We start from the raw sequence: 17,638 nt of genomic DNA on the forward strand, positions 1-17,638 counted from the left end.
AATCAAAATTTTTCAAGATTCAGCACCAAAAATAAAATGTTTCTATTTGATGCATATTCGTGAAATTCATGTTCCTTCCAGTCCCTATTCAGAAGGATACTACAGAGGGATTTCCAAAAATGATGATCACTGTTCACTCACACTAACTATCCTTTTAACGTCTGCTTCCACTTCTAGTGGGTAAGACGCTGCTTGGTATTTCTTTAGAAGTCTTCTCCACTCCTTTCTGTCAGTTGCATCCATAGGAGTGAGGCCCGTTAAACGCAGATGGTCCTTGATCACCTCCATCCAAGTTTTTCAAGGTCTCCCTCTACGCCTGTGGCCATCCACCTGAAAACCTTGGATGGTGTTGACACAGGCTGACCTACTGGTATGACCAAACCAGTGCAGGCGCCTGCATCTGATTTCCGTCTCAAGCTCCACTAGCTTAAGCCTTGAACACAGGACGTTTGAGCTTACGTCATCTGAAGGCTTCATGCCACACAGCCACTGGAGCATTACTTGCTCATTCCTCTCAAGGCGTACCAAGTCCGTCTTTTTCATAGGCCAACATTCAGTGGCATAGAGCATGGCATCCCTGATGCAGCAGTTGTATACTTTGCCACGTGTATGGAGACATAGGGCCTTGTTGGTTAGCAGGGGCAAAAGTTCTCTCAACTTGCCCCATGCAGCTCGAACTCTTGTGATGGTGGCAGCTTCGCAGCCCCCACCGGCACAAAGAGTGCCACCTAGATAACAGTAGGTGTCCACCACATCAAGACGGTGCTCCCTGACCATCACATGGTCTTCCATTGACGGGACGGGCTGTGCCCAGACATCTGCTACATCTGTATGTAGGGTCAGGTTTGAGTCGGCCATATAAATTACTGCACTTCTTATGAATCCAGTGAGAACAACCACTGCATAGGATGGAGTTACTACCGACACCTTTCCTACACACCGCAGGGATGCGTTCCTGAACTGTTGGGTTTGTTAGATTTTATACTGAAAACAGTGTTATATTATTTTGATTAAACAATATAAAATCATATATTATATGGACACAAGTGTTTTAGTGGGAAATACGCCACTCGTTTTTTTCATATGAGCTCCTTCCGGGACATGGAGAACCAAAACCGTGACAAATCTCTATACGTCACTCATGAGGAAATCGATTAATTGTTTTGATAAGTTTGGGTACTTTTTGTTTGAGAATTTGTCTATATCAAAAAAAGAACATCACATGTTGACTTGAAGATATGAAGTTTATCTTCTCATGTTGAAAAACTCATTTTTTTATACAAAATACATTGCGGATCTCAGTGACATATTTAAATAATATTGGCTGGCTTTTTTTCAAGGTATAACAGATATATTCCATTCAGCTAGCATGATACTGAACGAGTCAAAGATGAGTTAGATGGTGGCATGAAGATATGAAGTTTATATTCTCGTGTTGAAAAATAGATCTCTTTGCTCACTCATGAATAAGTTCACCACTCAAAGATAAATTTCACCATGTAACATCTCTAAAGAGTCTGGACTCCACCAATCCACAGTCAGACAGATTGTGTACAAATGGAGGAAATTCAAGACCATTGTTACCCTCCCCAGGAGTGGTTGACCAACAAAGATCACTCCAAGAGCAAGGCCTGTAATAGTCAGCAAGGTCACAAAGGACCTCAGGGTAACTTCTAAGCAACTGAAGGCCTCTCTCACATTGGCTAATGTTAATGTTCATGAGTCCGCCATCAGGAGAACACTGAACAACAATGGTGTGCATGGCAGGGTTGCAAGGAGAAAGCCACTGCTCTCAAAAATGAACATTGCTGTTCGTCTGCAGTTTGCTAAAGATCATGTGGACAAGCCAGAAAGCTATTGGAAAAATGCTTTGTGGACGGATGAGACCAAAATAGAACTTTTTGGTTTAAATGAGAAGCGTTATGTTTGGAGAAAGGAAAACACTGCATTCCAGCATAAGAACCTTATCCCGTCTGTGAAACACAGTGGTGGTAGTATCATGGTTTGGGCCTGTTTTGTTGCATCTGGGCCAGGACGGCTTGCCATCATTGATGGAACAATGAATTCTGAATTATACCAGCGAATTCTAAAGGAAAATGTCAGCACATCTGTCCATGGGCTGAATCTCAAGAGAAGGTAGGTCATGCAGCAAGACAATGACCCTAAGCACACAAGTCATTCTACCAAAGAATAGTTAAAGAAGAATAAAGTTCATGTTTTGGAATGGCCAAGTCAAAGTCCTGACCTTAATCCAATCGAAATGTTGTGGAAGGACCCGAAGTGAGCAGTTCATGTGAGGAAACCCACCAACATCCCAGAGTTGAAGCTGTTCTGTATGGAGGAATGGGCTAAAATTCCTCCAAGCTGGTGTGCAGGACTGATCACCAGTTACCGGAAACGTTTAGTTGCAGTTATTGCTGCACAAAGGGGTCACACCAGATACTGAAAGCAAAGGTTCACATACTTTTGCCACTCACAGATATGTAATATTGGTTCATTTTCCTCAATAAATAAATGACCAAGTATAATATTCTTGTCTCGTTTGTTTAACTGGGTTCTCTTTATCTACTTTTAGGACTTGTGTGAAAATCTGATGTTGTTTTAGGTCATATTTATGCAGAAATATAAAAAATTCTAAAGGGTTCACAAACTTTCAAGCACCACTGTATATTCCAACAAACTGTTTTGTAAAAGTCATTCTTTTAAGAGTATTGTCACACAAAATATACATTTTAATTCTAAAATGACCCAAAGACTAGATTTTTCTTTTTATTCATTATTTAAACTAACAACCTTTTTTATATTTGTTTAAAGGAAAGTTCAATTCTATCAATAAATGTACATTTAGGAAAAACATTAATACAAAAAGAAAGTCAGCATTCAAATGCCAAAAATTGATTGTGATTTCTACAGTTTTTAAAAAGACTACCTTTTTCACCTTAATATCTATCTCTAAACGTAATCTCTGAACAATATGCTATTTAATTAGTTGATTCTTAACAATTAGTGCAATCTTGTATTGAAACCCAATCATTATTTTGATTGTACTGTATATACAAATGGTTCAGAAAAATGCCAGTACAAAATAAACCCTACTAATCCCACTTTATCTCTTTTTAATGCAGTACCAATGTGAGAGCCCTGGGTTTTGGCTGGTAGCTGACACTGATGCAATACTTACACCTTCTTAGCAACCGAGCTGACTCTCTGAAAGCTTAAGTGATTCATCAGACACATGATGTCCTACATTTTAAACATGATCCATGCAATATCAGTAAAGATGCATAGCATGAATCATGTCAGAGGACCGGAGTGGAAAATATCTCAAATCCAATCTGATAACGATTCAGCATTTCCTGTCAGCATCAGCCCTGATACTGATACTCAGCCTTGGATCAGTTTGAGAAAGCCTAAAGCCATTTCCTTATGTAATTCAGTACTGGAAGTTGACATTACAGTCACCTGACTCAGTTCTGATAAGCAGCTTTAAAAAGCCTGTCTTAAGGTGAATTTGAGCTGGATTATTATCTGTTGCTTCAGTTTCAGTTATGCAAGTATTTTATTTTATTTTACAAATAAAATAAAAAAAAAACAAGCATGTTCTGAGAGCACAATATCCCCCGCTGGCAACTATATCTATGCAATAAGTGTGACTGAATTGAACAAAATTGCAATATGCGCATTACTGACATATAACAAAGAATCCTGTCAAGTTTCGTGACATTCCTCCAAAAATTCTGAGAGGAGTTGATTTCAGAAGGTGAGTACCCTTCCCGGGACGGACAGACGGACGGACATCGCCAAGACATAATCCCCCTTCGGGACTTTCGGCCAGCGGGGGATAATAAAACTTGTAAGGGAAGTTGATTTCAGAAAGCAAGCACACCTTGATGAAACTGCCAAAGTACAAGTTTGTTAATAATCAAGGGCATAACTCTGGGAAAATTTCCCCAAATTAAACGAAACTTCAGTATGCATATAACTATCCTACAACAAAGCCTTTTGCCAAGTATGGTGAAATTCCTCCACAAACTGTGAGAGGAGTTGATTTCAGAAGAACGTACACCCTCATGAAACTGTCAAAGTTATTTAATCAAGGGTCAAAACTCTGGTAAAATGTTCACAAACGAAATTAAATCGTAATATGCGTATTACCGTCATATAACAAGGCCTTTTGCCGAGCTTCGAGAAATTCGTCCAAAAATTGTGAGAGGAGTTGATGTCAGAAGGAAAATACACTCATGAAATTGTCAAAGTATAATTTTGTTAATCAAGGGCTGTAACTCTGGTAAAATGTGACCCAATTTAACGAAATTATAATATGCATGGTACCGACATATAGCAATGCCTCTTGTCATGTTTCGTGAAATTCTTCCAAAAATTCTGAAAGGAGTTGATTTCAGAAGGTGAGTATCCTTTCCTGGGACAGACGGACATTGCCACGACATAATCCCCCTTTGGGCTTTTTGGCCAGCAGGGGATTAAAAAAAACCCACACATTTATGGATGTCATGTCGAATAACACAACCAAATAAATGCCACGTTGACACAGAGGAGTTAAAGAGAGGATCAGGGAACATGGGAGAAAAAGAAAAAGAAAATAGAGAGATTCCTCTGACTCTGGAAGATTAATGACGGTCTTGACAGGACATTTTAACACCATGTTCACACCAAACGCGGCGAAATGACCAGAAGTCATTCATTTTCTATGTGAGCCAGCATCTCTTCATGGCAAGATCATTGACAGAATGTTTTGGGTAATGGGGGTGTCAGGATAAAATTGAAGTTCATGCAAATTTATGGTAATGAGCTGTGATGCAGTTCGGTGGCAACCAATCAGAATTTAGAAGTGCTCCGCTCTAACGAGTCCTAGAGAATGCAGTCGGTTACATTTCGGTTCCGTTCAAACCGTTACCAATGGAGGAGAAATTGATAATTGTGGTGGTGGGTTTCCCCAGTATTTATGATGCATTCTTGTTTGCATACAGTGACATAAATAAAATTTAAAAAACGAAGCATGGACCAAGGTTTCGAAAACTGTAGGTGTTTCAAGTGAGATGGTGCAGTGTGTAATATATTTTGTGAAAACAGGAAGGAACTGTATGCTAACTAGCACCACAGCATGCTAAAAGAGTGTTGGCTGTTTACTCACATGTGATATGAATGATGCTGTCGAACAGGAGATATTACGAGACGAGAGGTGTATGTTGGATATGTTAAAATGAAAGCAGTCACTTTTGACTTTTTTTTTTTTTGCAATAAGGTTTAAAAAAAAAAAAAAGTCAAAACAAAAAGTCTCCCTGATGGTATTGTTAAGCTATTTTTTAAAATGTATTATTATTATTAATATTATTATTGTATTTTTAAATTATTTTTATGAAGATATAAGATGCTGGTTGACGTGTTTCCTTTGCAGCCCTTTTAAATAAAGACTTCAGAATGAAGCCTTCTGAACGACCTTGTAGCCGCCTATTTCATCTACACTCACCAACCACTTTATTAGGAACACCCTCCACCTGCTGTTTCATGCCGTTCTCTAATCAGCCGATCCCTTGACAGCAGCACGGTGCATAAAATCATGCAGATACAAATCAAGAGCTTCAGTTAATGTTCACTTCAAACATCAGAATGGGAAAAATTGTGATCTCAAAGTGCGACTTTCTTTCACTGTAGCATAGGTGTTGGTTTGGGCCAGATGGACTGGTTTGAGTATTTCAGAAACTGATGATCTCCTGGGGTTTTCACACACAACAGCAGTCTCTAGAGTGCGAAAAAAAAAAAAAAAAAAAAAAAAACATTGAGTGAGCGACAGTTGTGTGTGTGGAAACAAACGCCTTGTTGATAAGAGAAAGAGGAAAATGGCCAGATTGGTTCGAGCTGCCAGGAAGGATATAGTAACTCATAGCAACTCTTTACAACCGTGGTGAGCAGAAAAGCATCTCAGCATGCAATAGCAGAAGACCACAGTGGGTTCCACTCCTGCAGCCAGGAACAGGAACCCTAGAATCAAGAACAAGTTCCTATTAAAGTGGCTGGTGAGTGTATGTCACAGAGTGTCCATGAACTTTGATCAGCGTTGTTGGCTGGGCAGCGAGAGCGAATTTTGATCCTCTCGCTGCATTTGGTGTGAACGCAGGGGGAAGAAGCCACCTGTCAGACTTAATGAGTACAAGCCACATTACCCTCTCAAACACACTTATACACTTGCACACTATTACATAACTTACTAATATCCAGACATTCTCACCTGAAGAGTTTGTCCTGGCTTCACCATGTTCAGTTGTGATAGGCTCTGAAGGACGTCAGTAAGAGCTTGTTCGCAAAAACTGTCTGGCAGCGACTTTACCTCCATGCCACTGACGTGCTCAGCTCCAGTCATCTCCTGGCCTGTGAGAAACAACACAAGATTTGATCTCTGATAGATTTTTGATCTGTCTGTACTGATGGAGGTTGAATTGACCGAGTAAAATCTAGGACTGTAGCCCTCTGCCGCCTCAGAGATTCTGCCTCACGGATCGATCCGGGAGCAAACAGTCACTGACATAGACACAGCTACTCAGAGATGTTGCTCAGTTTATTGTAGGACAAACATGAGTATATATATTCACATTGTAGCTCTGTGATTGAATGATGATGATGATGATGATGATGATGTGAGAGACAAAGCTTAGTTACCCATGTATGACAAGTTATGAAGCATTACATCACTGGTTTAGATGACACTACTGTATGAAAGAAGAGACATTATGTATCATTACATTCATCCATCAGGATCATAGTCTTATGATAAGAAAAAAAAAAAAAGATATTACTGGTCAACATAACCTTCGTTAAGAAGAGAGCAGAATATGCAAGCGAAGATAAATCTCAAGGATTTAACTAACCAAAACAAGTAGCAATCAGAACAGCCTGTACCAAGTTTAAGCATGCCATACATATATTTCTATGAATCACCTTATAAGCAAAGAAATACAGGGCTGTATTCAGAGTTGAGCTATGCATGCGCCGTGATGATTTAACACAGAAACTGAACACTGCTAACCCCAGATCAGTGTTGTAGTCGAGTCACTAAACCTTGAGTCTCCAGTCCCCAGTGTTCAAGTCTAAAGTCATTAAAAAAAAATTTTGAATCCACTACTGAGCCGAGTCCGAGAACAAGACTCCAACGGCACCATTTGACGGTGTCTGTTTCAGCACCATTAACATTAGTTTGCTCCTGAACATGACGTATGAACAGATGAATGTGCTTCTTGTCATGATCCGCCCCGGACTTCATCATTTCACCAGCCAAGATCCAGATGGACCCCCTCAAGCTGGAGGCAGTCGCTGACTGGCCCACTCCATCTTTGAGACGAGAGCTCCAGCGAGCTTCTCCAGAGAGCTTCCTGTGGTTTGCCAACTTTTACAGGCGTTTCATCCACAACTTCAGCACGGTGGCCGGACCTCTCTCAGCCATGACCTGGACTAAGACCAAGTTCAAGTGGGGGGAGGAAGCAGAGAAAGCCTTTTCCAGTCTCAAGCACAGGTTTACCACAGCACCCATTCTCACCATACCCGATTCTACCAAGCAGTTTATCGTCAAGGTCGACACCTCTGAGTCAGGGGTCGGAGCCATCCTATCCCAGATGGCCAACGACAACAAGGTCCACCCATGCTCCTTCTTCTCCCGCTGGCTATCTTCAGCCGAACGAAACTACGACATCGGCGACCGAGAACTACTGGCCGTGAAACTAGCCTTGGAGGAGTGGAGGCACTGGCTCGAAGGGTCTAACCTCCTGTTCCTAGTCTGGACCGACCATAAAAACCTGGAGTACCTCAAGTCTGCCAAAAGTCTCAACTCTCGTCAAGCCCGTTGGTCTCTCTTCTTCTCCCGATTCAACTTCATGCTCTCCTACCGCCCAGGCTCCAAGAACGGCAAACCCGACGCCCTGTCCAGGATGTTCTCTTCCCACCAAGCCACCCGAGACTATCCTTCCTCCATGCTGCCTAGTAAGAGCCGCTATTCTAGAAGTTGAGACACTCGTGCAGAAGGCCCTGGAGCAGGACCCCGGTGAAGGAAACTCCAACAATATTCCTCGTAACCATCTGTTTGTTCCCTGTCATGTGCGAACTTAGGTGCTGCAGTGGGGTCACGGTTCCAAGCTGGCCTGTCATCCGGGAGCCGCTTGAACCCTGGCTCTCATCCAGCAGCGCTTTTGGTGGCCATCCATCAAGGAGGATGTCCAGGACTTCATGGCAGCCTACGACACATGCTCCCGGAACAAGACAGCCAATTGACCCCCCCTGCCGGCTTACTAAGACCCCTTCCTACTCCACATCGCCCTTAGTTTTACATCGCCCTGGACTTCATTACAGGACTCCCCAACTCAGGTGGCAATACATGCATCCTCACGGTCATTGACCGTTTTTCTAAGACCGTCCATTTCATTCCTCTGCCCAAGCTCCCCTCAGCCAAAGAGACCGCAGAACTACTCATCCACCATGTTTTCCGCCTGCATGGTCTGCCTACCGACATAGTTTCTGACTGGGGTCTTCAGTTCACTGCACAGTTCTGGAGAGCCTTCTGCAAACTCATCAGGGCCACCTGTAGTCTCTCCTCAGGCTTCCACCCACAGACCAACGGCCAGGCAGAACGGGCTAACCAGGCTTTGGAGGTTGCACTCAGGTGCATGGCATCCAGGGATGCCAGTTCGTGGAGCAAGTACCTACCTTGGATCGAATACGCACATAACACTCTCCCTTCCTCTGCCACAGGTCTCTCTCCATTCCAGTGCTCACTAGGGTACCAACCACCACTGTTCCCCAGCCAGGAGGAGGAGGAGGTCGCTGTACCAGCAGCCCAGGCTTTTAGACACCGCCGCAGGAGAACGTGGGCATTGGCCCAGAGAAGACTCATTCGCTCTGCACTCGCGTCCAAGAAGCAGGCTGACAAACGTCGCTCCAAGGCAGCCACCTACCGAGTGGGTCAACGAGTTATGCTCTCCACACGCCACCTGCCACTTAGGGCTGTCTCTTGCAAGCTGGCATGCAGGTTCCTTGGACCCTTCCTCATCAAGAAGGTAATCAACCCATGTTCCATTAGACTGGCATTACCACTCACCATGCAACGTGTTCACCCCACCTTTCATGTATCACAGCTTACACCTCTGGTTTCCAGTCCTTTGCTCCCACCCTCCAAACCCCCTCCTCCTTCCAGGCTCATTGATGGCGGCGAGGCCTACACAGTCAAGAAACTGCTGAAGGTGCGGCGGCGAGGCAGAGGTCTCCAGTACCTGGTGCACTGGGAGGGTTACGGTCCTGAGGAGAGAAGTTGGGTCCCCGCCAGGTTCATACTGGACCCAACACTTATCACGGAGTTCCACTGGCAACACTCTGACGCTCTTCCTAAAGTGCTTGGAGGCGCTCGTTGAAGGGGGGTACTGTCATGATTCGCCCCAGACTTCCACTCCGGAGATTTATTATCTCCCAGCTCAGCGCAATCTGGATCCGGGACGGGACTTCCATCTTGCCGGCATTCACTTCCTGATCTGCTCTGCTGTGTATAAATAGGCCGTTCTCAGAAGGGGACTTTGCCAGAACGTCTTGTCTGTTTCTCACGTCGTCTCTGTGCCATTTTTTGCTTCCTGGATTTTTGCTCTCTGTTTTGCCTAGTCTTAGCCACAGTTCTTTGCACTCACGTTTTGTCAGTTTTTCATGTTTTTTTGCACTACATTTTTTTGTCTCCAGTTTTTGTCAGAACTATTTTTCATGTTTTTTCATATTAGCACTTTGTCTTTGTCTACCTTGTTGCTGTCTGGATTATGTTTGCTATTTTTGTTCGTTGACTCTTTTTGGACATTAATTAAATCATTTTTCATTCATTGGATTTTCTGGTTTATGTTCTACTATTGGATCCTAACTCTCCACATCTCGCCACCCCTAACACTTCTCTTTATCAGGGAGTGCGAAGTATTCTGTCAGAGATGTTTGGGAGATGGATGTAAGTGCAGAAGGTGTGTTTATTCATACAAGTAAAGACAGGTAAAAAATCCAGAACGGCAGGCACAATCATAAAACAGTGAAACAGGCAATAGGTTGAGCGAGACACAAACAGACTATCGTAGACTATATAGAATCAAAGATGAGAAACAGGAAATCAGGGATCAGGAAACCAAACAAGGAAATAAGGCTCGGTAATGTCAGCAACGCAACTCAATACTTCGCAAAGAGTTTTTTCACGTCAGTATGCTGATTGCACCTTAATCCTGTGCAGGTGTGAGTTGTTTACAGCGTGTGCACGAGTCAGCTTGGTGCATGCGCTGTCCGGAGTGCGCCCAAGCATCTATCTGATGCACGTGCAAAGGTGCGCAGGTGTGACACTCTTGCACGAAATTAGTACACAAATTAATGCAGAGATGGGGCGTGCTACCCCTCGACCTCGGCAGCAAAATAAGGACTATTAAAATTAACATCCTCCCAAGATTGTTATACCTATTCACAGCACTTCCAGTGGAAGTGCCTCTGAAACAGTTTAGGGAATGGGATAGGCATTTGTCTAGGTTCATTTGGAATAATAAAAGGCCCAGGGTTAGATATTCAACATTACAGCTGCCCGGGGAGAGGGGGGGCATGGCTCTGCCTTGTCTTAAAGATTACTTTTTGTCAGCTCAGCTGAGGCCCCTGTGGTGTTGGTGTAATCCAGTTTATGAAGCTAAATGGAAAGCGATTGAGTTGTCTTTAATGGACATACCTATGCAGTCGGCACTGGGATGCCTCAGCAGAATAAGTGAAGTATTTCAGCTTCAAAATCAGTGTGTTGCTTTTTCAGTGAAACTGTGGTTACAAGTGGTTAAGAGATTTAATCTCCACAGGGAGATGAAGCTGTTGTGCTGGCCTGCGTACGACCCGCACTTCCTCCCGGCAGCTCTGGACCACAGATACAGAAGGATGGCTAGGCAGGGCATATCTTCTTTGTGTCGGATAGTGACAAATGGACATTTTAATGACTTTGAGGACATATGTCGGACTTACGAACTGGACAGAGGAGATTTTTTTCGGTGCCTACAGATCCGTAATTTTTTTGTAATGGAAGTTAAGAGTCATGACTCTTCGGAGCCCTCTAAAATAATTGAGGTATTTATTGATGCATACAATTCAAAGAACACCAAAGGCATCGTGGGTAGACTATACAAGGCTTTCACTTCAATGAATAAATCTTCAACAGACTATATAAAGGAACACTGGGAAAAGGAACTAAACATGGTAATAACTGAGGATATGTGGAGTAAAGCATGGGAAACCCGGTCCACTACTACAAGTTCATTTTTCTGGAGAGACTTCTACTGGAAAGCTTTGACCCGTTTCTTCATTACCCCCTATCAAAAATCAAAATCAAGTAGGTCACAACACTTCTGCTGGAGGGAGTGTGGATCGGACTCGGCAGACCATGCGCATATTTTTTGGTTATGCCCACATGTTCAGCCTTTTTGGAAGGGAGTGGGAAACTTGATATCAGAGGTTCTGGACCTGGTCATTGATTTCTCTTTCAACGTACTGTACCTCAGACATGTCCCTCAAGGTCTTAATAAAAGTGACACATATCTCCTAAAGATATTTATGGTCGCAAGTAAAAAAACAATAACTAAATGCTGGCTTCAGAAGAACCCTCCCACCATCTCTGCCCTCATCAGTGTGATCAATACTAGCCGTCTGATGGAGAAAATGACTTTCACCCTTCGACTTCAAAAAGAGAAGGGGGATGTACTTTGGAATAAATGGGACTGTTATTACCAAATAAACACTGAGTAGCTATATCTATATCCTCTTGATACCTCTTAAATCTGGTGGTATGTACCTGTGAATTTTTTTTCTTCCTTTTCTACTGATTATATTACGTGCTGTCATGTCCCAGACCTCCCCTGTTTCTGTTTTCTTGTTGGAAAAAAATAAAAAAATAAAAGTGCTAAAAAAAAATTAATGCAGATATAAATATCTTATGCCAAATTATTATTGCATGTTACAAAAAAAAAAAAATCCAAGTCCTTGTCTCCAATTTATGAGGCCGAATGCAATTAATGCAAGAGTCCGAATCATCAGTGCTCAAATCCAAGTTGAGTCATGAGCCCTTAAAATTAGGGCACGAGTCAGACTCCAGTACTAGTCTGGCTAACGCAACTTCAAAGCTCTGCGAGCATTGGTCAGGCATAGATATTAAGCCCAACCGTTTCCCAAAGCGCGTGGTTGACCCGCCTCCCTGAAATGCCTCAGTTTGCTACTGGTCGAAGCCAGAAAAGGCTGTGACGAAGCTTAAACCAATCACATCACTCTTTCCTCTGACGTATGTGACGCGACGGAAACTGCTTGAGTAACAGGAAGAAGGAGGAGCTGAAGAGGAAGAGGACGATAATAGCGCGATCAAAGGTGAGACGACCACAACGATAGGATTCTCGCTGAGCCCCATTGATTTGGCTACCAGCGGGGCTAACTGGTAGATTAAACTCTTACCGAAGCCGGTCGGGAGCAAGGCGAAAACGTCCTTCCTTTCAATAAATACCTCCAGGGCTGCTCTTTGCTCCATTTTCAATGAGAACTTCCTGTTGAATGCTTTCAATACAGCATCTACCGCTGTGTCAAAGGCTTGCTGCTGCTCCATGTTCGTAATGTTTCTAGTGAATGAAGCGCTTCCGGCATAAATTCTGTAAACAATCTATGGCTTCCGGTCGCAGTTCTACTACGTCACTGCCTTGAACACGCCTCTACTCAGGGCTGTTGGAGATGCTCAAAGTTGATTGGCTCCCGATTTTTCGGGAGCTTGGAAGAGCTGGAGATAGCTTGCCTTGCCAGACTAAGTTCACAACAGCCCCCCGTGTTGTGTCACACTTAGGATGGGCGGGCCCAGGCTACTCCAGTACTACAAGCCTGCTCCAGATATAAGCACCAGCACCACTGTTTTACAGTTTTATGCACCTACAGTACTGTGCAAAAGTCTGAGGCACCCTATATATGTTTTTCCTACAAACTTTGTTATAGAGTTCTATTTTATGACTTCTACATTATCGAGTCGGTACAAAAACATTTTAAAGTTCCAAACGTTTGTTCATTTTCCGACAAAAATTTAAATATTACAGAAAAAAAATATTATATCTGAGCAGCATTTTCCATAAGAGACGACTTTTCAGATTAAAAAAGAAAGCATAATGAACGCTACTGGGTTGTGGTGCAAAATGAAAAAGCGAGTATGACAGAGTGTCCAGAAGAACTGTGGCTGGTTCTGTAAGATGCTCAGTAAAACCTACAGCTCATTTCCTTATAAAACTGCACTCATTGGACCTGAGACTGCTTTTTTTTTAAGCAAATGGTTGTCTCACTCCAAACACTGACAAGTCTAACAGTGATATTAAATAATTGCTTGACCTTTCAGATATCATTTCCATCTCTGGCCATCAAGAGGCTTTGGGATTAGTGTGTGCGATTACAGTGATTCCTTGTGATTGTGATTGCAACGTTAATAATTTGATTCCATAACTCGTACAAATAACCTGGAAAGCATGTAGAACATGATCAGAAATAAGTGTTGAAGCAAAAGCCTCAGAACAAGTGTTTTCTGGCTGAGAAAACCCATTTGGAAAACTGCTATGGGCTCTAGTGCTGGTGTTTACTTGGGACTCTTTTTATAGACAGTCCTATAAATGCCCTTCCACTTCACCCCGTGACCGTCTGTTTGGAAAGGAAAAACATGGCTCAAATCGGTAAGCACTCAGCACAGCCAGATCATTTTTCTGTGAGCAAAGAACCACATTGTGCTTCAAAAACCTTAATGAAAAGACATGCAGTGAAACTAGAATACGCACAGGTAGCCCTTTCCAAGATGAAGTATTTTAATACCGGTGAAAGCGATGATACTGGACCCATAATCTGAGACGCTGCTCGTGGATAGGTATATAAATGAAAGCTTTGTTAAGTAGGGCAATGATTTATCATTATTAGGGTTTTTCCAGTTACTGGTAAATTTGACATATGAAATGGTACCGTATCATCATTTCACAAAAGAGTTTGCTCTTTCGTCAGCCCTTTAAGACTAAGCCAGCAGCTTGTGGGCATGATGCAAGTCTAACAGTAGAAGAGCTCTCCTTCTGACTAGTGACCTACCACACCACACCTCGAGTTATCTTGCTAAGTTTGGGAAGATGCTAAAGATTCGGCAACTGCTGAACGACCTAGTGACATTAGATTGCTGAAACTTGTTGAGAAACAAAGCTCTCTTAGTGACATTTGGTGACATTTTGCTTTTACGCCAAATGATAATGGAGAGATGGAGTACAACATTTGATGCACGTACATCACAATTTGCACAAAGAATTCGAGGAATGGAAGATGCGCATGATGATCACATAAATCAGATTGTCTAAACGATAAAACCAAACTTTGTCCATGGTTAGCTTATTTACAATATTTCCCGTCCTGAATCTAGCTACTGCCACACTCACAACCCGCCAAAAGTGTTTCGGACACGCATGGGTCGCAGGGTTTGGTAGCTCGCAGCCGTGCCGCAGGGTCATGGTGAACCTGGGGTAAAGTTTGGGGGAGGAGTATGGGCAAAGTACTTGTCAAGTACAGGTTGCATTCGGCAGAGGATAAGAGAGAAGAAGTGATTGGGAAAAGATGGGACGGAGGCCACCGCCTCTGCCGCCTCGTGTCCTGACATCGGTGTTCCTGTATTAGCAAAGCCAATATCGTTTCGTGCTGCTCCTCAGCTTCAAGGTCCAACTCCCTCAGTTGTTGCAGCGGTATGGCGACAGCCATCTTCTTCCCTTCTACAATGCTACACGCTACATAATCGGTTCCTTGGTTCCTCCCCCAATATATATACCCAGAGTCTTGCCCCCTGTGTTGCGTGCAGGTCACGTGCACTGCATGCACGCCACACATAGGGGTAGAAAGTGAGATGTACTTCTGCCTTGAGGGCCACAGAAATAGCAAGTGTGGAGTACTTGTGTAGTACTTCTGAGGCACGTCACTCGTACAATGACCATGCGTCACTCGTGCGTCTTACTGTCATCGCAAAAAGCCCCTACTAGCTGTGCTGCTGACTTGGTTCAGGCGTACGAAAGGAGTACGTAGTGTATGCATTCTTGATTTTTCGCAAGACCCATAGAATTTGCATGTGCAGGACCAAAAGTCTCTAAGGTCAGTCTGCGACCTTCTACGGTGCTGAACACACGAAGTGTTGCGTAAGTCTCAAGCACGGTTTTGCCAATTTTTTTTACCGTAGACCACCCGTAGTAGCACATACGGCGGGTTGAGTGTGCGCTTTAACAGACTAGCCCATTTGTAGCGCAAGTTTAGCTGAACTAATGTTACACGGGACTAACTAACAGCCAGCCACTGTACTGATGGCGCTAATGCTGCCATTTGTCCTCTTACGCTATGTCCATATTAATATGTTTTAGTTTTGAAGTGGATTACTTTTGCTACAAGAAAGTTTGCCATTTTCCAGCCCCTAAAACGGAGAATTTTGGAAATGCTGCTGGCCCCATTCTAGTTTGAAAAATCAGGAGTAGCGTTGTAGTGTAGATGTTTGGAAACGATGATGCAGACACCCGCGTTCACTTCCTGATTGGGTCCCATCAGTCATGAAGTATCCTTCCCTGATTCATCACACTCTTGTCCCGTGACCCTTTCCCGGAAAAAAATACAAAAGCCATTAGCTGGTACACGCATGCCCAGTGTACATGAGTGATCATGTGATATGCGTTTTCAGGCATGTTAGTGTGGTTTGAGAAACTAAAACGTATTAATGTGGCCATAGCCTTAGCCTACCTTGCAGTCTACTCCTTCATGAATTCTTGAATGAAAGAATAGTGAGTCGATAGAAATAACCTGAGTGAGAGGTTTGTAAAATTAGCCTACTTATAAATCTTTCTGGGGCGGCAAGGTGGTGTAGTGGTAAGCACTGTTTGAGCCCAGTGGCCGACGAGGGCCTTTCTGTGTGGAGTTTGCATGCTCTCCTCGTGTCTGTGTGGATTTCCTCTGGGTGCTCTGGTTTCCCCCACAGTCCAAAGACATGCAGGTTAGGTTAACTGGTGACTCTAAATTGACTGTAGGTGTGAATGTGAGCATGAATGGTTGTTTGTCTCTATGTGTCAGCCCTGCGATAACCTGGTGACTTGTCCAGGGTGTACCCTGCCTCTTGCCCATAGTCAGCTGGGATAGGCTCCAGCTTGCCTGCGACCCTGCACAGGATAAGCAGTTACGGCTAATGGATGGATGGATAAATCTTTCTTTCTACACCTGTCACCCACAGAGAGACAGAAGCACAAAGTCAATGTTTTCACTCCCAGACTAGTAACATTTTGGGTGCTGTACTGAACCCAAAATTTTTGTACCGAACCAACCCAACTAGGTACAGCAGTGCATTTGGATGAACCACCTACACAGGAAGGTATGTAATACTAGCTAAATCCAGTGCAGCTAAAAATGCTAACACCAGGGCTTAAAAGTACATCTCATCTCATTATCTCTAGCCGCTTTATCCTGTTCTTCAGGGTCGCAGGCAAGCTGCAGCCTATCCCAGCTGACTACGGGCGAAAGGCGGGGTACACCCTGGACAAGTCGCCAGGTCATCACAGGGCTGACACATAGACACAGACAACCATTCACACTCACATTCACACCTACGGTCAATTTAGAGTCACCAGTTAACCTAACCTGCATGTCTTTGGACTGTGGGGGAAACCAGAGCACCCGGAGGAAACCCACGCGGACACGGGGAGAACATGCAAACTCCTCACAGAAAGGCCTTCGTCAGCCACTGGGCTCGAACCCGGACCTTCTTGCTGTGAGGCGACAGCGCTAACCACTACACCACCGTGCCGCCCCTTAAAAGTACATTACACAGAAAAACAAGACAGTGAATGCACTCTTGGCCATTCTCATAAATCAGTACAAACTAAATTTTGTGCAATTATAGTATTATAACTTGGTTTTCAGGCAGCTGAATGAGTTGGAAGCACTGGAGCTTAAAAGTTCATTACAGCTCATTACAAAGAATAACAAGATCAACTGTGAGCTACTACTGACTTGCGTATCCCCCCGCTCTCGCTTCTATCAGAATGCAAGCAATCGAAGGAATAGGACACTTATTATGAATGTTGACTTCAACAAATAATTAACTCTGAAACAAATAAGTAAAGAGCAGTGTTCTCCCTGGGGATTTCAAATAGCATCCTGGTAAACTGTCATTTTGAAATAGCATTTTGCTTCTTGAAATAGTGTCAAAATCCACCCTATATGTTTTGGAAATACATTAATATAATAAAACAGGAAGTCGATGTACGACAGAAACGGTATATACAATAGAACCCCAAGCTGAAGTTCAGTACCAAATATCAAGCAGTTGTGATTTTTAGTTGCTGAGAAAAATATTCCGAAAAATTTGTAAATCCACGCTATATGTTTCATAAAGGCGGCACGGTGGTGTAGTGGTTAGCGCTGTCGCCTCACAGCAAGAAGGTCCTGGGTTCGAGCCCCGGGGCCGGCAAGGGCCTTTCTGTGTGGAGTTTGCATGTTCTCCCCGTGTCCGCGTGGGTTTCCTCCGGGTGCTCCGGTTTCCCCCACAGTCCAAAGACATGCAGGTTAGGTTAATTGGTGACTCTAGATT

The 17,638-nt window shown here is 43.5% G+C and overlaps 1 protein-coding gene across 4 annotated transcripts in view; it reads right to left on the minus strand.

Moving 5' to 3' along the window:
• Positions 1-17,638, minus strand: part of si:dkey-34e4.1 (carboxyl-terminal PDZ ligand of neuronal nitric oxide synthase protein) — a 228,781-nt gene that overhangs the window by 102,745 nt on the left and 108,398 nt on the right. For all 4 annotated transcript variants that reach the window (XM_060913401.1, XM_060913399.1, XM_060913400.1 and 1 more), the window contains one exon: positions 6,248-6,387. In XM_060913401.1, coding sequence (XP_060769384.1) covers positions 6,248-6,387 — 140 coding nt within the window. The remainder of the gene's footprint in view (positions 1-6,247; positions 6,388-17,638) is intronic.

Source organism: Neoarius graeffei, chromosome 28, assembly GCF_027579695.1.
Source record: "Neoarius graeffei isolate fNeoGra1 chromosome 28, fNeoGra1.pri, whole genome shotgun sequence".
NCBI lineage: Eukaryota > Metazoa > Chordata > Actinopteri > Siluriformes > Ariidae > Neoarius > Neoarius graeffei.